The sequence below is a fragment of the Orycteropus afer genome, unplaced genomic scaffold (assembly GCF_000298275.1).
Source record: "Orycteropus afer afer isolate SDZICR_OR568_19922 unplaced genomic scaffold, OryAfe1.0 scaffold00001, whole genome shotgun sequence".
In the NCBI taxonomy this organism is placed as follows: domain Eukaryota; kingdom Metazoa; phylum Chordata; class Mammalia; order Tubulidentata; family Orycteropodidae; genus Orycteropus; species Orycteropus afer.
Window position 1 is genome coordinate 20,849,613 of NW_006921588.1, and position 24,131 is coordinate 20,873,743.

The 24,131-nt window shown below is 37.4% G+C and overlaps 1 protein-coding gene across 1 annotated transcript in view; it reads left to right on the plus strand.

The window, feature by feature from the left end:
• PDE11A (phosphodiesterase 11A) overlaps positions 1 to 24,131 on the plus strand; it is a 592,677-nt gene that overhangs the window by 176,604 nt on the left and 391,942 nt on the right. Inside the window, exon 3 of the mRNA XM_007937915.2 lies at positions 9,379 to 9,468. Coding sequence (XP_007936106.1) covers positions 9,379 to 9,468 — 90 coding nt within the window. The remainder of the gene's footprint in view (positions 1 to 9,378; positions 9,469 to 24,131) is intronic.

The window sequence follows — 24,131 nt, forward strand, 5'->3', positions numbered from 1 at the left end:
GGGTTTGAACTGCCAGCCTTCTGGTTAGCAGTCAAGTGCCTTAGGCATTATGCTACCAGAGCTCCTGACATGTGTATAGATAAATTTATATAATGAAGATTTGGGATGAGTTATGGGAAGTCAGTGAAGGGAATAATTATATATGAGGGTGTCAGAGAATGTATGCATGCAATTCAATTAATCTCATAAAGTGGATAGAGATTCCATTTCTGAGAATATGGCAGAGTAGATACTTTGAACAATTCTCAGCAAAAACAGTTAAAATGCTGAATAAAGGGCTTTTTTTTTTTTTTAATCTTAAAGCAAGGTAACTCTTAGGGGACAAAAAAATTCATGGAAAGCAGAAAGGTAAGCAAGTTTTAAAGTTGTCAGCTACTCTAGGGACCTCTATCAATCACTAATGACCTTGAACTTCTTTCATTTTAATAGCTGCATCGGGACATCCAAAACCCCAACCCACTGCTGTCAAGTTGATTCTCATAAGGGATAGAAAATAAAGTTTAGGACCCATCTGGGTCTGATAGGACACACTCACATCAAGTTATGACCTTAAAAACTATACCTCTGTGAAAATGAAAACTTAAAACTAGTCCTGCCCCACAGATGGTGACAGTAAAGGAACTTGATTGATACTAGGTGAGAGACAAACTCTGAGACTACAAAGCCACAAGCTATCCATTATGTGGGTTCAATACCATCACGTGGGTTTAGTCTGAAAAAGTTCAAGCTCATAATTTATTATGATGTTTTTAAACTAAAAGTGCTCCTGGCAAAAGGCAGAGCAAGTCATCTCTGGAGGATTGCATCTTCAACTCTGGCCTCAAAGAATTCCCATTGGCAAAATTTCATTAAATATGAGCCCACAATTAAAATATTGCCAAGTATTCAAAGAATCAAAAGATGATGAGAGCAAGAGTCAGCAATTATAGGCCTGCCAAATCTTCAGCTAATGGAATTATCAAATTAATAATATAGAGAAATAAATGACAGTATAAAAATATAAGGAAGGAAAATAAATAATAAAGATGGCAAAGCAAACTGCAAGAACCAAACAGAGCTTCAGAAATAAAGAAAATGTGTTGTTGTTGCTGTTATGTGCCATCGATTCGGACCCTACTCATAGCGACCCCTCCTTGGGTTTTCAAGGCAGTATCACTACAAAAGTAGATTGCCCAACCTTCCTTCCGAGGAGTGGCTGGTGGGTTTGAACCACTAGCCTTCTGGTTAGCAATCAAGTGCCTTAGCCACTACTCTACCAGAGAACCCCAAAGAAAATCTAGGACATGTTAAATAGCAGAATCAACACAATCAATAATGAAACTAGGAGCTAGAAGATATAGGTGAAGAAATTGCCTAGTATCTAGAACAGAGAGACAACGATACAGAAAACACAAAAGAGAAATTGAGATTTAGAAGATCTAATATATGTCTAATCATAGTTTTGGAAAGAAAGAATAGAAAATGTAGGGGAAAGGCAATATCTAAAAAGGCAGTATCTAAACATTTTCCCAGACTTGGGAAAAGAAGTGAATACTCAAATTCAGGAAACTCAGCACTTCCCAAAAAACAGAAGTAATTAGAAAACCAAATGCAAATACATCATAGTTAAACCGCAGACTACCAAAGACAAAAGAGTTGCAAGAGAAACCAGAGAAAAAGACAGGTAATCTACAAAGAGTAAGATTGACATTTGAGTTGTTAACTGCATCAGCAGCACATAATAGGGGAATAAGACCTTCCAAGTGCTAAGCAAAAATGACTGTCAGTCTAGAGTTGCATACTCAGCTAAATGACCTTTTAAAAATATGGTAAATTGAAGACCTTTTTAAAATAAAAGAAAACAAACAAACCGAAGCATTTCCCATCAATACTAAAGAATATTCTTAAAGATTTTTTTCAAAAGAAAGAAAATTATCTTAAAAGGCAGGGAGAATATGTTGGAAGAATGAAGAGGAAAAAAAATTGGTAAAAATATGGATAAATCTAAACAAACATTAAATATAAATAATAAAAATAGCAATAATGTCCACTCTGAGGTCGCAAAAAAGGATAAACTAGAAAAAAAGTAACATATATGTCCGGAGAATAATGTTGAAAGTTAAAGTTGCCAAGGTCCTTGTCTTATTTGGTAAATAAGGTAAAGATGTTCAATTTAGATTTTGTTAAGAATAAACATAACATTTAAATCTGATCACTAAATACATGAAATAGAATCTAGTAGCATTGAATGAATTAATAGAATGAAAATAAAATCAATAGCATTTGGTTAAATACAAAAAGGGAGTAAAGAAATTGAACACATTTTAATCATTATTTCTGGACCTTTCGTCTTAAAATACTAGGCACTGAATGACTGTAAACATGTCTTCTAGTGATGACTTTAAAACCATGCATACTAAGTTGCTATGTAGTGGAGTTTATAAATATACCCCTTTAGGACAAATGACGTGAATGAGTGCTAAGACTTGGGATAAAATGTTCAATAATAGCATCATACACATTACACAAAAAGTGCAATTTCAATTGATTTAGGTAACACTGGAGGTAATTATTCTGTAAACTATGTTATAAGATATCAAAAGTAGTTCTAGTAATAATGAAGACAGGATACAAGGATATATCTGAAATGTTTAAATGATTCAATGGAATGTGAATGGAAAAGAAACAATGTTTATAAATTAATATTTTTATATGATTTTAAGTATTTATATGATTTAGAATGTACTGGTGGTGCAATGGTTAAGTGTTGGCTGCTAGCTAAACGTTTGGCGGCTTGAACCCACCCAGCGTTTCTGCAGGAGAAAAGACCCCTTCGTCTGCTCCCATCAATATAACAATCTTGGAAATCCTGTGGGGAAGTTCTACTCTGTCATATAAGCTCACTATGAGTCGGAACTGACTCAATGGCCAAAAACAACAAAATATATATGTAACCAAAATAATAAATTAAATATAACATTGAAAAAATGACCAATAGAATTTCAGTAGATAGAAATGGGTGTGGGATTCATGGAGGAAAAGAATTCCAAGTGAGACAGGTGCAGAGACGTAATAAAATACAGGTTATTTTAGCTGGAGATAGAGCATGTAGCCTTGGAGATAAAACTAGGGCTAAGTCTATGAAGGCTTTCAATGCCAAATGAAGTTTGAACTTTAGTTTACATTCTCTATGAAACTATTGAAGGAAATTGAGCTACTGAAAATCTCATGAATAAAATTAAAGCTACATGGTAAACTTGAGAGTGTCATGAAAATTGGTAACACAGTGCCTGGCCTGGGAAAGCAGTCAGGCAACTTGTTAAACTAAGCTAATCAGTACATTTCAATTATAGTGAGTAGGATGTTGTGTTTTACCATTCTACCATTTGCTTCTTATAGACACATTAACTTGATAAATTTGAGTACACAAAATAAGACACCATGAGTCTCTTGCCATTCAAAATGCCAGGTTAAATGTTCCATAATTGGTTTAAATTAGCAGAACTTTTTGCTGTTTTCCATTTCCACTAAAGAATAAGAATTGAAGCAACATTGTGATATGCGGGGTGTGTTACATTTATATGACAAAATTTATGAAAGTATCATTTGTTAAACATTTTAAATGGAAGGAGATTATGGAGTTGCTTTTTCTGAAGGTTATGACAAGTAAATACCACTCATCTCTCAGGAGTGAATTGAGGGTGTTCTGTCAGACACAGTGGGTAGATTAAAGAACTAATCAAACCAATCTGATTTATATGTTTTCCTGATAGTACATGATGTTGTTAACAAAAAATAGCTTATATTATTTGGGATAAGTATTTGAAATTGGGAAAATTTCGACTAAAAACCAGCCCACCTCATATGCCAGCCCTGGTTTGGATCTTTGACTGCTCACTGAGTGGGCTCTTCCTTTCTCTTGCTATTGCCACTTGTCTTCCCGTATTCCCCTACTCCATATCAAGAGCGTAACTGATCATTGAATCCCTGCCTGGAGGCTCAGGCCTTGCTACCTTCTGACAGACTCTCCTAAAGCCAGCTCCTTGTCTGCTTGAACACTCCTGTTCCTCTGGCCTCCACAATTACACTTTGACACCTATCAGAGCGGCCTCTTACCTGTTTAGGAGTTTTCTTAAATCAATTCCCAGAAAGATTACCACTGGAGGTCTGTTGCCCTGTTATCTCTAGAAACCAGGCTATGTCTGCTGTACCAGAACTTGCTGCTTCAACGGTTGTATTCACCTCTCTTATGACTGCTCATACACTAAAAGAATCTCATTCTAGTCCCAGCAGTCTGCTTTATTGTGTTTGTAGTTCACTGGGCCATCATAGGTAAGATATGAAGGATATACACCTACTCCTCATTTATTGACTATCTGGTTATCTGACATTTTGCATTTATGACCACAGTAAAATATCTACTATCCAACTGTGTTGCACCCTAATGACATACATCTAGCAGTAACAAATGCAAGGTGCAAAGTGAGAATAATGCTGACTGTGTTGGTTAAGGTTTTATATGTCAACTTGGTTGGGCCATGATTCTCAGTAGTTTGGTAGTTTATGTAATGATGTAATTTTGCAGTTCTATAATGATGTAATTGGCAGCTGTATAATGATGTAGCATCCTCCAGTTTTGCATAATACTGATTTTCACATAATGACCTGGTCTTTGGAACCTAACCATGCTTATAGGTGAGGAGGGGGGTATATATCGTCTTGGGAGAAAGGAACATGTAGAAGTTAAGATGAGTTCTAGGGTCAAACTGTTTGGGTTTAGAATCCAGTTTGACCATTACTGGCTAGGTGACTTTGTTAAGAACTGTGAAGGGATTTTATTCTACTTACAAGCTAATTAGATAGCCTGTCACAGTTTTATGGATGCTAGCAAAAGACACAAGACTCCTGGATCAGAGACAGTTTATTATTCACAGAAATAGTAATAGTCAGAACATGAGCATTTGCACTGGTTCCCTGATCCTCAGTTCCTACGGAACAATGCAAAGAGGGCCAGATGATATCTGCACACACAGTGGAACAGTGCTTGTGTTACAGAACCTTAACATATGGAACACAGATATTTTATAGTACGCCTGTCCTACCTCTGCCCCAGAAAGTGATATGATCTTAATTATACTGGACAGTAAACAATTCTGCCCTTTGCCCTTAAAGGAGATATTATCTCTATCTTTGATTTGTTCACTATACAGACATCCTTGAAAAGAGAATCAGTGCCTTTATTTACCAGACATGCAAAAACATGAAACACTCATGGAAAATTATCCCCCAAGAACTTTGGATAAATTCTCTAAGCCTTAATTTTCTCATCTGAAAAATGAAAATAATGGTATATTCCATGTATAGTTGTGAGTATCAAATTGCATTATACATATAAAATGCTTAGCACCACACTTGACAAATATGAAGGACTACGTTATGGTTAGTTATTACTATTAAACATCATTGTTTCTTGAATAAAATGCCAAGGTGTTTATCGAATTCTTTGTTTTCATTAGCAAGTAGAATATTGTGACTCAATGATGTTTCCAATTACTTGAATCACTAAATATTAACTTTAAAAGGGACCAGAAATATCCAGTAAAACTTGGCAAATGTAAAACAGATAAGGAAATAGGTTTAGAGAGGTTAAGTGACTTGTTGAGTATCACACAGAAAAGGTATAAACAGGACAAAGAACAGCTTATTTAAAATTCAAAATGTTTTTAATTATACACAGTGGCTGAGGCTTAATAAATACTGGTATTCCAAATGAATTGAATTAAGCCTATGATACATTAGAAAACATTTCACATGTTCATTTGGTCACCTATTTGCTTGACTTATAAACCACGTTAAGCTTGGCCCTTGTAGGCAAAAAAAAAAAAAAGTATTGGAGAATTAAAATATGTTACCCAGATCTCCTCTTTATCTCTACATCCATCATAATCACTCTACTGCAGAGAAAAAACAGAAAACTGAAAGGAAAGCATTTCTGTGTGTGTAGGTGATGAAAATGGTTCCATTCTGGCTAAAAGCAGAGAAATTTTGGCAGAATACCTGGCAGCTTTATGTCAACAGCTCTATGCTGACTTATCAACAAAATTCCTCAATCATGAGGGGGAAGGGGAAACAGAAGATGACAGAAAGAACATCTTGTTCCAGAAGGCAACATGTTGTAAGGACTAAGCATCCATTGTAGAGTAGGATGATCTGGATTCCTGTGTGAGCTTGAGCAAGTTGCTGAGTTTCTTCCTCTGTAAAATGTGTGTAATTTAAATTATACACGTTTAATTATAATTATAATAATGTATATAAGTCTTCGATGAAGAGCTGATGTGAGATTCAAATGAGGAAATGAAGTGAGAGTGTCTGGTACATAGTATGTCCTATGAAATATTGATTTACTTTGAATCAATTCAGTGAAAGTGTTAATCCTGAAAAAAATTTATAAAAATCAACTAATTGATTCTTGCACATTTTCTTAATACTGATCCACTCTGCAGTGCATTCAGGGACTGTAGGTCAGAGTTGAACTTGCCCAGGTAGCCAAAGCAATGCTTTAAAAGGAAAGAAATGATAGGGAATGTGAATTGCCTTTATCTTTTGTCCACCTCAGTCTAAGGGAATGCGAAGAAAATTCCCCTTTGGCCAACTCAAGCCCCATGAAAAATCACCCCCCTCTCCAGGTAATTCTGTTCTGGGTGTCCTAAGGGTATTTCACACATGCTCCCGAGCAGGTTGACTCCTGCTGCTATTATCCCTCACACACAATGAGCACTGCACTGCCCTCTGCTAGGCCCAGTGGAAACTGTTTTGTTTTGCCATTACTCTGAGCCTCACAGGGCACCAAAGTATGTGTGTGTGTATAGGGTGGAGAAGGGCATGAGAGGGGGAGAGAGAGAGAGAAATTGTAATATGAAACATGCCCCTTTCCTTTTGCTTCAGAGAAGTCCAGAGGCAATATCACTTGTTTCTTTTACGTTGTGAAGAGTTTAGGGAAATAATTATTTTGTTTTTATTTGGAACATTCTAATTTTCTGGAATCAGAGATTCTGAAGATAAATTAGAGTGAATGTACTAGGCAGTAACTGAAAATCCTTAGATTCCCACTGATGAGAAAGGCTTTGCTAAGGGTTAGGCCCTTTACACCTAGTTGTTTCTTCTCATGAGTCCTCTCTTAGCAAGTCTCCCTAGGCTTTCTTCAAATACCAAAACCAAACCAAACTCACTGCTGTTGAGTCGAATCCGACTCATAGCGACCCCTCCTTGGGTTTCAGAGGCAGTGTCACTACGGAAGTAGATTGCCCAACATTCCTTTGGAGGAGTGGCTTGTGGATTTGAACTGCCAGCCTTCTGGTTAGCAGTCAAATGTCTTAGGCACTACGCCACAAGATCTCCCTTCTAATAGGCTTTATTATTATTGTTATTTTTTGTGCTTTGGGTGAAAGTTTATAGCACAAATTCATTTTCCATGTGGCAGTTCATACACATTTTTTTTCATGATGTTGACTGCAATCCCCATAATGTAGCAGCTCTCTTCCTACTTCCTCCCTATTATTAATTCTTCCCTGTGTCCTTTCCTATGCATTGCTGGCCCCCCACCCCCACCCCCGAGATACCTCCCTGTGCAAATACCACCCTTCTGATCTCCCATAGGAGCTCTGGTGGCTAGTGCCTAAGGCACTTGACTGCTGACCAGAAGGCTGGCAGTTCATAGCCACCTTGCAAGGAAGGTTGGGCAATCTACTTCCGTAATGATACAGCCTCAGAAACCCATGGAGGGGTTGCAATGAGTCAGATCTGACTCTATGGCAGTGAGTTTGGTTTTTTTTTTTTTTTTCATCTCCCATGATTGATTGTTCTAAGGAGCGTACCTACCTGGTATAAATGTTCACCTTACTCTTGTTTATTGTTTGACTGGAAGCTGCAGGAATGAGTTTAATTCCAGGCTTGAAGTGTGACTAGGAGCCAAGTCTTTTTTATGATTTTGAGTTTTGTTCCACCGTTTTCTCCCACTCTATCCAGGATCCCCAACACTGATCCCTTTCCAAGTGGTTAACAAGGGTAGCCGGGCACCATCTGGTTCTTCTGGACTCATGGTCATCTAAGCTGAGGTTTGCATGGTTCACTAGTCCCTTGGACAATTGTTTCCATGTGTCTTTAGTTTTCTTTATTCTTCATTACTTTGAATGAGGAGAGACCAATTGTTGCATTTAGATGGCCTCTTGCCAGCTTTTAGGATCCCAGTCACTACTTAGCAATGTAGGATGTAGAAAAATGTTTTTTGTAGTATGCTATGCCATTTGAGCTTGATGTCCCTCACGACCATAGTCCCAAGTCCATAGGTCCAACAACATGCCCCTTCAGGGTGGTTGGCTGTGATTAAGAAGTTATTATAACTTTGCTCCTTGTCAAACAGGCTTTTGTGCAACCATCTCATCAATTTTCATTCATGTCCAGTTACATCAACACAGCAAAGGACACAGTATGAACTCTTTTGCAGAAGGCTACTGAGAGCTCTGACACCTAAGCTCCAGCTGGGCCTATCATACCAGACATATTTAATTCTAGTACAGCTGACAGAGATCTAGGTTCAAGCTGAGATCCCTGCTTGAGTACATATGTACTATGTACAAATGAATTTATTTATGTCCTATCTACCTCAAATGTATGTAATGAATTTATTTATGTCCTATCTACCTCAAATGTGTGTTTGAGTACTTGCTTTAAATTCCAGGTATATCACAATTCATTCATTTATTTGTTCTTCATTTATCAAAGAAGGAGTACAACACAGATGAACCTTGAAAACATTATGCTGAGTGGAATAAATCAATCACAAAAGGGCAAATATTTTGTGATCTCACTAACATAAATACCTAGAATAGTAAACATATGGAGATCAGAGTTTAACAGTGGTTACCAAGGGTGGAGAGGAAGAAGAAATGGAGGATACTTACTGTTAAAGAAGGATTTTTTGTTTATGGGGATGAAAAATTTGGCAAAGTATGTTGGTGATGGTAGCACAACTTGATTGAGGTAACTCATCTCTCTGAAGTGTATACATGAGAAATGTTAATTGGCAAATGTTGTATTATCTATAATTTTACAACAAAAAAGAGAAAAGAGATGACTTAGACCTGGATCCTGTATCATAGCTCTCACAGTTTCCTACTTTACTTTATGTCTTCGTAGAGACAGGATGTCTCCAGTTAAAGATTGATTTAGACTGTATCATATTTAACTCTGAACAATATCCCTTTTGAATTTATTAAGATATCAACAACTCTATACTCAATCTCTAGAGTTGAATGAAAAGTATTATAATCAGGAATAAGTAAGAAATTTGGAATTTGGTTCAGCAATATTTTAAGGTTCTTTATGTTCTGTTTGCCCCAGGTTATGCAGATGTATCTTCCTTTCTGTGGAATCGCCATATCTAATGCTCAGCTCTTTGCTGCCTCAAGGAAAGAATATGAAAGAAGCAGGGTAAGTAGAAAGAAACATTACTGACAATCCTCAAAGCTCTCTGTCTTTCTAGTTTCTGTGAGTCATAATGCCTTTTATAAACAGCAGATGTTCTTGGAATAATCCAGGAATTTTTTTTTTTTTTTTTAGTTTATATCATTCTAGTCTACGGCTAAAGATAATTTTCAACCAATATGCCCAACTTGAAATGGATACAATTCTTATGTAGATGTTTGGAGGAAAAAGGGCCAGCTTATTTTAGAAAGGAATTAATTTCAAATTTATATTGTAAGGTTAAGACATTTAGCTACTAACCAAAGGTTGGCAGTTCAAACCCACCCGGTGCTCCATGGAAGGAAGATGAGGCAATCTGCTTTTGTAAAGACTTATAGCCTTGGAAACCCAGTGGGGGTTGCTATGAGTTGGAATCGACTAGAAGGTGGTAGGTTTGGTTTATACTGAAAACAGCAGATACATTCTTGTTTATTTGTTGCTCTCAAACAATAATATAACTTCATGATCTTTTATAATTTAGTTCCTTCAGGAAGTAGGGTATATCAATGAAGAAAATCTTGCACTCTGTTAGATATGAAACAAAAGGAGTTTTGTTAAGGAATAAAAGAACTAGGCAGCACTAGGTAAAAAATACAAAATGTTCCACTGTTCAAATGGAGAAAACTAAAACCAAATCCATTGCCACTGAGCTGATTTCAAATCTTGGTGACCCCCAATGGGTTTCCAAGTCTGTAAATCTTTATGGAAGTAGATTGTCTCATCTTTCTTCCACAGAGCAATTTAGGTTTAAACTGTCAACCTTCTGGCTAGCAGTCCAATGCCTTAGGCACTGCACCACCAGAGTTCCTATTCCAGTGGAGAGAGGGGTCTTTATACACAGAAAACAAAGGAAAGGTAAGTGTTAATGATTGATTATAGATAAGATAAACTTCAAGTCCTTTGAAATGTAATGGCTGGGCATTTGGTTAGGGAGGAGTGAGTTACCACTTAGGTGTGAGACATCAGCTGATTAGATTATACTTGATTGTAGAAATTATAGTTAGCTGTTCATGATTATAGTTGGTTTTGGGGCAAATTGTTTACACATTCTTTCCAAACAGTTTACATCCTGACCAGTTTAGTTAGTTATGAACACATTCTTCCTGAAAACAGTTGTTTACATCTTGATACACTCTTCCTAAATGGTTTACATCCTCACTTTTTGTTTCCTGAGAATGCATGTTGGCCTCATTATTCTTAGTCTGCCATGAGCACCTCCAGTTTGAAACTTTTCCATTTACATTTTCCCCTTTTGATCACACCTTCACTGGGAGGTGCTGATCACCCAAAATGGAGTAGCCTTTCTTATCCAAGGACTTTATCTGATTTCTTGAGGAGCGTTGGTTAAATTATTTTCTTCATCTTGCTGAGCTCATAGGGCTCATCTTCAGGGTAAGTAGGACAAGGCCACATGTGAAAAACATTCACATTGTAGTAAGGACAGAATGAGAGAGGCCAAGATGAAACACACCCAGAGACACAAAAGGGAATTGATTAAACAATACAGTCATTGGTGAAAGCCTGTGAAAACAGCATGATATTATATGAAGGGTCAAATGGTTTTGACCATTTATAGCATTTCATGAATAAAATGCATTGGATTAAAGCAAAACAGCATTTTATAATTATAATAATAGAAACTACAAAGAATATAAAGATTCCAAAATAAAGTGGTGACTTTTTTCACCAACCACTCCAAGAGGAAAACTAATTACTTATAATATCAGTTAAGAAGGAAAAGGATTGTTGAAATTCAACACTATGCATTGCAAATGGAAAACATAGACATTAGCACTACTATCAGGAATACAAATGTAACGATCAATTTTAAAAATACCATAGATACTGTCTTAGGCTGGGTTCTCTAGAGGAGCAAAACCAGTGAAATAACTTGTTGTTGTTATGTGCTGTCGAGTCAGACCCGACTCATAGCGACCCCTCCTTGGGTTTCCGAGGCAGTATCACTATGGAAGTAGATTGCCCCATCTTCCTTCTGAGGAGTGGCTGGTGGGCTTGTACCTCAGCCTTCTGGTTAGCAGTCAAGTGCCTTAGGTACTACACTACCAGAGCTCCCTAGTGAAACATATATATGTAAATAAATCAAGGAAATGGCTCACACAGTTGTGGAGGCTGGCAAGTCGCAAAGCCTTGGATCAGGCACCATGCTGGAGGCTTCTCCTGATTCTGTGGTTTTATGGGTTGACAAACTCAAAATGGACAGGTCAGATGGCAGGTTGCTGTCTCATGTCCCAAGAACTGGAGATCAGATGGTAACAAGTTGTATGGAGTGTTGAGAGAATATGAGATTTGCCAGATATCCTTATATATTTGATCCAGGCCAGACCCTCAAGGAAACTCCCTTTTCAACAGATTGGCTGCTCACATTAGATTTAAAAAAAAAAAGAAAAAAGAAAAAAGGAGGATAATTACAAAATAGCTGCTAAAGCACAGAGAATCATGGCCTAACCAAGTTGACATATGACCTCAACCATCATAGGTGCCTCTTTGTGCAGTAGTAAGGATGTTGATGGGCGTTCGATTTTGAAGAAGTGCTTCTCTCAACCATCATTTCAGTATTCATTTTTTGAAGTCCATGGATGTGGTCATTTAAAACACTTTGAATATATTTAGTCAGACCTTTGACATGAAGTATAACATCTAATTCTATATGAGGTTAAAAGAAAAAAAAGAGAGAAGAGAAATGATTATACCACTGAAATACAGATCTGGACCAACAAGCTCTTAAAAGGGGATGTCAAATGGAAGAGATAAATCAGTTAATATTTGACCTTAAGTCCAGCTTAATTCTATACTTCATCTGCTAATCTATCTATGTGGGAGCCAAGGTCAAAGTTTAGAGCCACATAACCAAGATGTTCCATTTGGGCTAGTTAAATAGCAATGATCAGGAAATGAGAAAAAGTCCTTACCATAGGATATTCTGTTGCTAAGATAATGTTATTAATTACTGAAATAGCTGGTAATTACATTTTAAAAAGGGAAAGGAAAAATGGGTTCTTACATCTAAAAAGCAAAACATTGAATATTCTCATATAAACCTTATAGTAATACTTTTAGTTTACTTAGTCTTATGTAGTTAATTTTGGTTTTATTCAATTCTGGATCAGCAGCAGTCTGAAAATCAGTTTCTACATAAGAGTTCTGAAATCTTGATTCAGACCAAGGGTATCCACATCTGAAATATTACAGTCCTTTTGCAAGTCTGATATAGTCCATTTTTGTTGAAATATTTTGGTCAAATGTTTACAGTGAATCAGCAAAGTAAAACTTATCTGCAGTTTTAAAATTATTGTAAGTTAGTTGTGGCTAACTTGTAATAATAATTCTTAAAAATGAAAGACTGGATGGGAATTACAAAAATAATTACATACATAATCCTGCAATGATAATAATAACAACAAATAATATCTATAAGTAGATACATAGGTACATGTGAAAGCTGAACAAATATGGGAAGATGCATGGAAGTCCAGCCATGAGTATATGTATGTTTGGCAGAGGATATTTCTACATATGTATTTGGAAGTGCAGTAAATATAGCCAAGGGTAGAGTATAGCATACAAAGAATAATGTTTTGAAAACTTCTTAGCCATATCCAAACAACCTGAGGGAATGAGTCACTGGGCTTTGGGACTTAGGACCACAGTCTTGGGGGATATCCAGGCCAACTGGCATAACATAGCTCACAAAGACAGTGTTGTATATCCTATATTGGTGAGAAGCAACTGGGGTCCTAAAAGCTTGGAAGTGGCCATCTAAGATGCAACTATTGATCTCTCCTTGTTTGGAGAAAAGAAGAGTAAACAAAATCAAAGACTCAAACAATTAATCTAAAGGTCTAATGGACTACAAGAACCTCAGCTTCCACTACCCAGAGAACAGAACTGGATGTTGTTGTTGTTGTTAAGTGCCGTCGAGTCATTTCCGACTCATAGCGACCCCATGCACAGCAGAACGAAACACTGCCCGATCCCGCGCCAGCCCCACAATCCCTGCTATACTTGAGCCCATTATCGCAGCCACCGTATCAATCCATCTCCTAGAAGGCCTCCCCCTCCTACCAAGCATGACATCCTTCTTCAGGGAATGGTCCCTTCTGACAACATGACCAAAATAGGTGAGACGAAGTCTGGCCATTCTTGCTTCCAAGGAGCATTCTGGCTGCACTTCCTCCAGGACAGATCTGTTAGTTCTTTTAGCAGTCCATGGTACTTTCAGCATTCTTCGCCAGCACCACAACTCAAAAGCATCAACTCTTCTTTGGTCTTCCTTATTCATTGTCCAGCTCTCACATGCATACGAGGTGATTGGAAATATCATGGCTTGTGTCAGGCGCACCTTAGTCCTCAATGAGACATCCTTGCTCCTCAGCACTTGAAACAGTTCCTTCGCAGTTGACTTTCCCAATGCTACACATCGTCTAATGTCCTGACTGCTTCTTCCATTGGCATCAATTGTAGAACCAAGCAACGTAAATTCCTTGACAACCTCAATCTTCTCTCCATTTATTGTGATGCTGCTCATTGGTCCAGTTGTGAGGATTTTTGTTTTCTTTATGTTGAGATGTAATCCATACTGCAGACTGTATTCTTCAACCTTCATCAGTAGGTGCCTTAAGTCATCCTCACTTTCAGCAAGCAAAGTTGTATCGTCTGCATATCTCAGGTTGTTAATGATTCTTCCTCCAATCCTGATACCACATTTTTCTTCATATAGTCCAGCTTCTTGGATTATTTACTCAGCATATAGATTGAATAAGTGTGGAGAAAGAATACAACCCTGACGCACTCCCTTCTTGATTTTAAACCATGTAGTGTCCCCTTGTTCTGTTTGAACGACAGCCTCCTGGTCAAGGTACAGATTCCTCATGAGTACAATCAAGTGCTCGGGAATTCCCATTCTTCTCAATGTTATCCATAATTTGTCATGATCCGCACAATCAAATGCCTTTGCATAGTCAATAAAACACAAGTAAACATCTTTCTGGTATTCCCTGTCTTGAGCCAAGATCATCTGACAACAGCTATGATATCCCTTGTTCCATGTCCTCTTCTGAATCCGGCTTGAACCTCTGGAAGTTCTCTGTCAATATACTGCTGCAAACGTTTCTGAATTATCTTCAGTAAGATCTTACTTGCATGTGATATTAATGATATTGTTCTATAATTTCTACATTCTGTGGGATCACCTTTCTTTGGAATGGGCACAAATATGGACCTCTTCCAGTCAGTTGGCCAGGTAGCTGTCCTCCAAATCTCTTGGCATAACTGAGTGAGTGCCTCCAATGGGACATCTGTTTGTTGAAATATCTCAATCGGTATGCCATCAATTCCCGGAGCCTTGTTCTTCGCCAGTTCTTTCATTGCAGCTTTGACTTCTTCCTTCATTACCATTGGTTCTAGATCATATGCCACTTCCTGAAATGGATGAAGATCGATCAGTTCTTTTTGGTACAGTGACTCTGTGTATTCCTGCCATCTTCTCTTGATATTTCCTGCATCATTCAATATTTTGCCCATAGAATCTCTCAATATTGCAACTCGAGGCTTAAATTTTTTCTTCAGTTCTTTCAGTTTGAGAAATGCTGAGCGTGTTCTTCCTTTTTGGTTTTCAGACTCCAGGTCTTTGCACATTTCATTATAGTAATTGGCTTTGTCTACCTGAGCTGCTCTTTGAAATCTTCTGTTCCGCTCTTTTACCTTTTCATTTCTTCCATTTGCTTTAGCAATTCTCTGCTCAAGGGCAACGTTCAGAACTGGATAGCGCCCAGCTATCATTACCAAGCCCTCTGGTCAGGATCACAATAGAAGGTCCTGGGCAGAGAGGGAGAAAAAAACGTAGAACAAAACTGAAAATAATAAAAAAGATCAAGTGTATTTGTCTGATAGAGACTGGTGGAACCCCCTAGACTGTGGCCCTATACACCCTACAAGCCTGGAACTGAACCCACCACAGGGATCAATTTTCAGACAAACAATAGGTCCATAAAGTGAATAATAACACCAGGGAGAAATGTATTCCTCAGTATAATCAGCCATGTGAAACCAAAAGGCATCATGTGCCCAAAAATAAAGCTCAGGAGGCAAGGAAAGGCAGGAAAGGACTAATGGTAATGAGGAACCCAGGGAGGAAATGGGAAAAGTGCTGTTACATTGAGGGAATTTCAATAAATGTCATGAAACAAAGTGTGTGTAATTTGCTGAATGAAAAACTAACAGGCTCTGTAAAGTTTCATCCAAAACACAATAAAAAGTTCAATAACAAAACAAAAGCAATGCAAAGCCAAATAAAGTCATTTCAAAAAAAGAAAGAAAACAAAATTTCAGACTAAAGTATCTCTATACCTAATGATTAACCTTATTCTTAAAGGGATTCAGATATAACACATAATATTCTTGAGACATAATACCAAGTAGTTAGGATATGCCAAGAATTATCAAGATTATCAAGTCCCTAAATATCTGAATAGTAATACAAACTCCGTGGATAAATTATGTGAACTCCCCAGTTAAAAGCATTGGCTATGATGATGCTAGATTAAAAGGAAACAAAGTTGTGGCCAAGCTAGCAATTGAAATAATAAAATTATGATACAGTATCACTTGCTTGTTGTTTAATATCAGGCAAATGTTGTTGTTATTGGGTGCTGTAAAGTCAGTTCTGGCTGATAGTTACCCTGTGTACAACAGAACAAAACACTGTCTGGTCTGTGCCATCCTCAAAATTGTTGCTATGTTTGAGCTCATTGTTGTAGCCACTGTGTCAATCCATCTTGTCAAGGGTCTTCTTTTTCGCTGATCCTCTACTTTACCAAGCATGATGTCCTTCTCCAAAGGATTAGTCCCTCCTGATAACATGTCCAAAGTATGTGGATGAAGTCCCATAATTCTAATTTCTGAAGAGCATTCTGACTGTACATCTTCCAAGACAAATTTATTTGTTCTTCTGGCAGTCATATATTCAATGTACTTCACAAACACCATAACTGAAATGCATCAATTCTTCTTTAGTCTGCCTTATTCATTAGTTAGCTTTCTTATGCATATGAGGTAATTGAAAATACCATGGCTTGGACCAAGCACACCTTAGTCCTCAAAGTGACATCTTTGGTTTCTAACACTTTAAAGAGGTTTTTTTTTTTTTCTCTTTTCAGCAGATTTGCCCAATGCAGTATGTCATTTGATTTCTTGACTGCTACTTTCATGGGTGTTGATTGTGGATCCAAGTAAAATGAAATCCCTGACAACTTCAGTCTTTTCTCCATTTGTCATGATGTTGCTTATTGGTCCAGTTATGAGGATTTTCATGTGTTTTTGTTTTTTTTTTCAAATGTTGAGGTGTAATGCATACTGAAGGCTATAGTCTTTGATCTTCATCAGGAAGTGCCTCAAGTCCTCTTCATTTTAGCTAGCAAGGTTGTGTCATCTGCATAGTGCAGCTTTTTAATACGTCTTCCTCCAATCCTGAAGCCATGTTCTTCATATAATCCAGCTCCTTGGATTATTTGTCCTGTGTATGGATTGAATAAGTATAGTGAAAAGATACAACCCTGATGCATATATTTCCTGATTTAAAACCATGCAGTATCCCCGTGTTCTGTTCGAATGACTGCTTCTTGGTCTATGTATAGGTTCCTCATGAGCACAAATTAGTGTTCTGGAATTGCCATTCTTCACAATGTTATCCATAATTTGTTATGATCTACACAGTTGAATCCCTTTTCATAGTCAATGAAACACAGGGAAACATCTTTATACTATTCTTTGCTTTCAGCTAACATCCATCTGACATCAGCAATGATATCCCTCATTCCATGCCCTCTTTTGAATCTGTCTTGAATTTCTCTCAGTTCCCTTTCAATGTACTGCTGCAACCATTTTTAAATTATCTTCAGAAATATTTTACTTGCATGTGATAGTATATTCTGACTCATAGTGATCCTACTGGACAAAATAGAACTTCCCCATAGCGTTTCCAAGGCTATAAATCTTTATGGAAGCAGACTGCCTCATGTTTCTTCTACAGAATGGCTGTTGGGTTTGAACTGTTGACCTTTTTTGGTTAGCCGCCCAATGATTTAACCACCACATCATATTGTTCAATACTTTCTTCATTCTGTTGGATCACCATTCTTTGGAATGGGTACATATATGGATCTCTTGCAGTCATTTGGCTAGGTAGCTGTCTTCCAAATTTCTTGGCATAGTTGGGTGTGAGCTTCCAGCATTGCATCCATTTGTTGAAGCATCTATATTGGTATTCCATAAGTTCCTAGGACCTTGTGTTTTTCCAGTGCCATTAGTGCAGTCTGGACTTCCTTCAATACCATCAGTTCTTGATCATTGCTGGTATTGTCAACAAACATTTCTGACATATAAATTTTAATTCAAAGAAAATTTGGTACTTCTCCTGATTTAACAACATATTTCATGTAACTCATAACATACTAAATAAAACTTTTTTTAAGCACTTTTCTCTTCATGTTGTCATTAGGTGCTGTTGAGTCATCTCTGACTCATAGCTACCCTGTGCACAGCAGAACAAAACACTGCCCTGTCCTATACCAGCCACATGATCCTTACTATACCTGAGCCCATCGTTGCAGCCACTGTTAGTCCATCTCATTGAAGGCCTTCCCTGTCTTCATTGACCCTTCACTTTACCAAAGATCATATCCTTCTCCAGGGAATGGTTCCTTCTGACAACATGACCAAAGTAGGTGAGATGAAGTCCGGCCATTCTCACTTCCAAGGAGCATTCTGGCTGTGCTTCTTCCAGGATAGATATCTTAGTCCTTTTAGCAGTCCATGGTACTCCAACACCACAACTCAAAAGTATCAACTCTTCTTTGGTCTTCCTTATTCATTGTCCAGCTCTCACATGCATAAGAGGTGAAATACCACGAACATTGAAAATATCATGGCTTGGGTTCAGTGCACTTTAGTCTTCAAGGAGACATCTTTGCTCTTTGTCACTTGAAAGAGGTCTTTCTCTTCATAAGACAAATCTTTTGTGGCTCCATGAAGTTTCAAAACTGTCATTTTATCACTGGTCACAAAGAAACAATTCTTGAGTTATTTAACCAAAGATATTAAAGGTAAAAACTTTATTTTTGCAGTGGAAGAGAAGCCAGATGACAGCTAATTTGATTATAAAATTAAATTATTATGTGCATTGAAAGACTTCTTCAAAATGGTAAAAAGAGAACCTACAGATTTGGGAAAAAATATTTGGCTATGACATATCTGAGGAGCTCTGGTAGCATAGTGGCTAAGACACTTGCCTGCTAACCAGACAGCTGGCGGTTCAAACCCACCAGCCACTCCTCGGAAGGAAGGTTGGGCAATCCTACTTCCGTAGTGATACTGCCTCGGAAACCCAAGGAGGGGTCACTATGAGTTGGGGCCGACTCGACGGCACATAACAACAACAACAACAACATGACATATCTGACAAGGGACTTATCTCCAAAATTTACAGAAAGCTTCAACACCTCAACACCAAAAAGACAAACAACCCAATTAAAAAATGGGCAAAGGACATGACTTCACTAAAGAAGATATACTGGTGGCCAACAAACACATAAGGAAATGCTCATGATCATTAGCCATTGTTGTTGTTGTTGTTGTTATGTGCCGTCGAGTCGGCCCCGACTCATAGCGACCCCTCCTTGGGTTTCCGAGGCAGTATCACTACGGAAGTAGGATTGCCCAACCTTCCTTCCGAGGAGTGGCTGGTGGGTTTGAACCGCCAGCTGTCTGGTTAGCAGGCAAGTGTCTTTGCCACTATGCTACCAGAGCTCCTCATTAGCCATTAGAGAAATGCAAATCAAAACAACAATGAGATATCATCTCACCCCAGCAATAATAGCAAAGTTCAACAAGACAGAAAACAACAAATGCTAGAGAGGTTGTGAAGAGATTGGAACTCTAATACACTGCTGGTGAGACTGCAAAATGGTACAACCATTATGGAAAATGGTATGGGGTTTCCTTAAAAATCTGAAAACAGAAATACCATTTGCTTCAGCAATTCCATTACTAGGAATATATCCTAAAGAGGTGAGAGACAGAACACGAACAGACATATGCACACCCATATTCATTGCAGCACAATTCACTATAGCAAAGAGATGGGAACAACCTAAATGCCCATCAACAAATGAATGATAAACAAACTATGGTACACTCACAAAATGTAACACTATGCAATATTAAAGAATAATGAAGAATACATGAATAATCTCACAGTGTGGATGAATTTGGAGAACATTATGCTGAATGAAATAAGTCAATTGCAGAAGGACAAAAATCATATAAATCCATTATTGTAAAAAGTCAAGAAAAAGTCAGGGAAGGAAATTCACTTTGTTGTTTACCAGTAATGGGAGGGAAGGAGAGGGATAATTTCAGACTAGTTGGGGCCACATATTGATTTGGGTGAGGGGTGGGATGGTATGGAAAGAGTTGTGACCAGCATGATGACACCGGGAAAGGAGGGACACTGAAATGTGCACATAAGATATAGACAACAGAGGCAAATACTATTACACGCACAACACTGCATTACCACTAACACCAAACACCCTAGACCAAGGATAGATTTGGCTGAAGATAATCTTACATATGCACTTGTGCTATAAAATTAACCCATTGCCATCGAGTTGGATCCAGCTCTTAGCAACCCATCCTTAGGTTTCTGAGGTGGTATCACTATGGAAGTAGATTGCCCAACCTTCCTTCCAAGGAGTGGCTGGTGGGTTTGAACCATCAGCCTTCTGGTTAGCAATCAAATGCCTTGGGCACTGCACCACCAGAGCTCCTATAAAATTAGCACATACATTACAGAAGCAACAGATGACAGGGTTGAAGTAATTTCTCAGAGACAACCCAACATCTTGACAGAGAGAATCACTGGGCCTGTAGACTCAGGACCATAGCTTGGGGGACATGATGCTCAATTGGTACAACATAAAAATCTTGTTCTACAACCTACTTTGGTGAGTAGTGACTGGGGTCTTAAAAGCTTTTGAGCAGCCATCTAAGATACAATTATTGGTTTCCTCTCATCTGAAGCAAAGAAGAGTGAAGAAAATTGAATACATCTGGAAATAATTAGTCCAAGGATAAGGTGGACCATAAGGACCTCAGCTTTCGTGACCCTGAGACCAGAAGAACTAGATGGTGCTTGGCTACCAATGCCAACCACTTGGAAAGGGCTAAAAGCTGGAGATCCTGGATAGAGTGGGAGGAAAAATGTGGAATAAAATTCAAAAATAACCAGAGTTACTGGTCAGATAGAAACCGGTGGAACCTCTGAGACTATGGCCTCGGGTTACTCTTTGGGTGTAGAAATGGACTCATTTCCACGGATTGGCCCTCAGCCCAGCAGTAGAAAGACCTAGATGCAGAATATGTACCCTAGGGCAAGGCACCCACCTACTCTAGGGAGAGACACCCCTTAAATCAAGGAGGCATGAGACACCAGAGGGACAGCATTCACATAGAGGGAAAGCTGAACAGACAGGAATGCATAGTTAAGAAGAGCACAGGGAGGGCGTAGTCACAGGGAGTGGAGAGGAGGAGAATTTTTTATGGTTGGAGGTGGTAATGGGGGCTGTGAAATCAATGTGCATGAACTGTTGAATGTAAAACAAATTTGCTTTGTAAATTTGCACAAAAAGCACAATAAAGAAGAAAAAAACTTTAGTTTTTTCCAAAGCCATGTGGCTTGGTTTTCAACTCAGGAATATATTCTACTGAACCCTTGCCTTTTAAGGCATATTCCATAAAACATAAAATTAAATCTTCAAACCTCAATCAAAGGAAAATTTTGCTTCTTAACAGCAAGAAACTCAATTCTTTATTTGATAGGCTATTTGACATTAAAGTTCTTAGAAATTCTCATAAAGTATCCCATCAAATTTTTAGCTATACTAAACAATAACTTTTACCATATTAAATAAATTTCCTCTTAAATAATCTTTTAAATTTATTGTCCTTATTATACATCTCTTAGATCATAATGCTTTTAGTGGCAAAAATTACCATACTTATTACTAGACCTGAATATATGTATGTATTCTTTCTCTATGCCATAAAAAGTAAGAGCTTATAAGCTTCAGTTATAATGAATATCCATTAACTTAATATCTAAATCATTTTTTTTTTTAAATCACCAAAAAACTTGGAAATTATTTCAAGTCTATGTACTACAAAACATAATTGCTGTTGAAGTAAAGTTTGTTTAAATAGTCTATACTTCCGTTTTAAATTTTTACTATTTCTTATATATTTCTAATGTAGCCTTAGATTTGTCCTTTTCCTTTTTTTTATGTTGTGAATCCACTCAATTTCTGGTTACTGTATTACATTTTACATATTTTAAACTTCATTAATGTCTACATTATCTTATTTTCTTTTGTCTTAAAAAATCTTTTCACTTGGTTTGGAGGGGCCTTTTCAAAACATTTTCTTGAGAACAGTGTGGGTCTCAGAGGCTCATTATCAAAAAGGAAGCAGTTAATCACAATTCATTTACATATGTTTAAGTTGATGTAGGTATTTTGTAAGACAAGAGATAACTAAATTCTTTTCCTTTTAATTGTTATTATTCTCCTGGTAAGGAGTTTAGTCTTATTTCTTCTCATTCTGGAATTAATTAAAATTATTCCCTTTCCCTAAATAAACAAATTTCATATGATATCCAGCTTAAGTTATTTAGAAAGTTTTTGCTTTTAGAATTTTGCTTTCAAGTTTGACATGAACGTAAAATCTTTTGACAGAATGAATTAATTTTCATTATTCCTGGGAATAGTTGTTGTTGTTGTTGTTGTTATGTGCCTTCCAGTCAGACCCGGACTCATAGCGACCCCACCTTGGGTTTCTGAGGCAGTATCACTCTGGAAGTAGATTGCCCCATTTTCCTTCTGAGGCGTGGCTGGTGGGTTTGAACCACCAGCCTTCTAGTTAGCAGTCAAGTGCCTTAGGCACTACTACACCACCAGAGCTCCCATGGGAATAGTAAGACTATTTAATTTATATATAAGTGCTATTTATCATTAAACCAATCAGTGTGAGTTATTTGAAGAAATATTATAATCTAATTTAACAATACCATCCAGAGTTTGAAAATTATTATGTTTGTATAGCCTTGTATTTTGCATACTTTATGGGATCCTTTAGAGAAGCAATTTAGAATAATTTGTCTTTTTTAAAAGCCTTGTTATGCCAAACAAAATAAACTATCCATCCTTTTGCAATATACTTTTCAAATAGACCAATTTATATCAAAATTTCTCAGAGTAGATACTTAAAGCTCAGATTGTAAGACTGGTGCAAGAAGCAGTTTTTTTCAGAAGTGAAAACAACATAGATCTAAGATAGCCTCATGAAAAAAGGCAACTGTCAGGAATGGCTTCCAGTCTGATACAGATGGAACTAGGACACAACACTCTAGACCAGAGGCAAGGTCTCAGGACAAAACCAAACCAAATAATCAAACAAAGTCAAGCTCAAAGAAAATCTTACACAATACCACATAACATAAGCAACCCAGTTTCTTAAAATGTATACATCAATTCTTTGGTAAGATTGACTCAAATAAACAGTAAATTACATCTTATGACTCATTAACTTGACAAAATCTCAGATCAGATCGAGGGATATCATAACCTCTGACAAAACCTGAGCATCAAAAAAAAAAAAAAAAAAAAAAGTCCCTCAGTGTGTGTGTGTGGGGAAAGACAATGCAAATAGGAACTCATTTTCCAAAAATAGAAGGAAAAAGAACAGATGAAAACTCATTTTCTTGAAAGAAATTCTAAATTAGTTCAAATATATTCAACTTATAGTGTTTTTGAACTTGAACCCCAAGCTAGAGTCTTAGGCTCATTTATGAATGATAAGAATAGGCTGAAATTTTTGTCTCAGAATCAAATAAAATTCCTAGCAGGGAGTCTGCCAGGGGGTTTGGTCAATGTTTTGTTTCACAGTGTGTCTCATCGCATGTGAGTTGTCTTGTGGCTGGTGGTTAGCCTAGTGCTCTGGCCCATCTCATGTCCCATATTATCCTTTCATGAGTGTTTTTCTGTTAGTGGCAAATGCCTTGAAAGCTTTTAAGATACTCAAACACAAGCCCACATTTTCTTTTTGTGGCTTAAGATCTCTGGGATTCCTTTGTAACAACCATATGAAACCTGGTTTCATTCCTTCGAGCCTAATTTATTCTGCTGACTAGAGATCAATTGTCTTATTTTAAACATACTAGTCTCTGCAATTGGAAAGTACCTGAAAGTAGCCACCACTTTTCCTAACTGTACCAAATGAAGTTATGCCAGACAAATAACAGTATACATATAGAGGGACCAAAAGTCTTGTTTATATAGTAAGTGGAAGTCCCAGAAGTTGGCTTCATATCTCCTTTAGACAGTCAGTATAAACTCACTTGCGAAAACAAAACCAAATCCACAATAAAATTAGAAGCGTTATCAATGCAAGGGTGTGGAGCTCATATTCAAGAGGTTTTTTTGTTTGTTTGTTACTTTAAATGATTTCCAAGAATTTGCAGATGAGGCAGAGATCCTAAAACAGCTCATTGGTGTCATGCC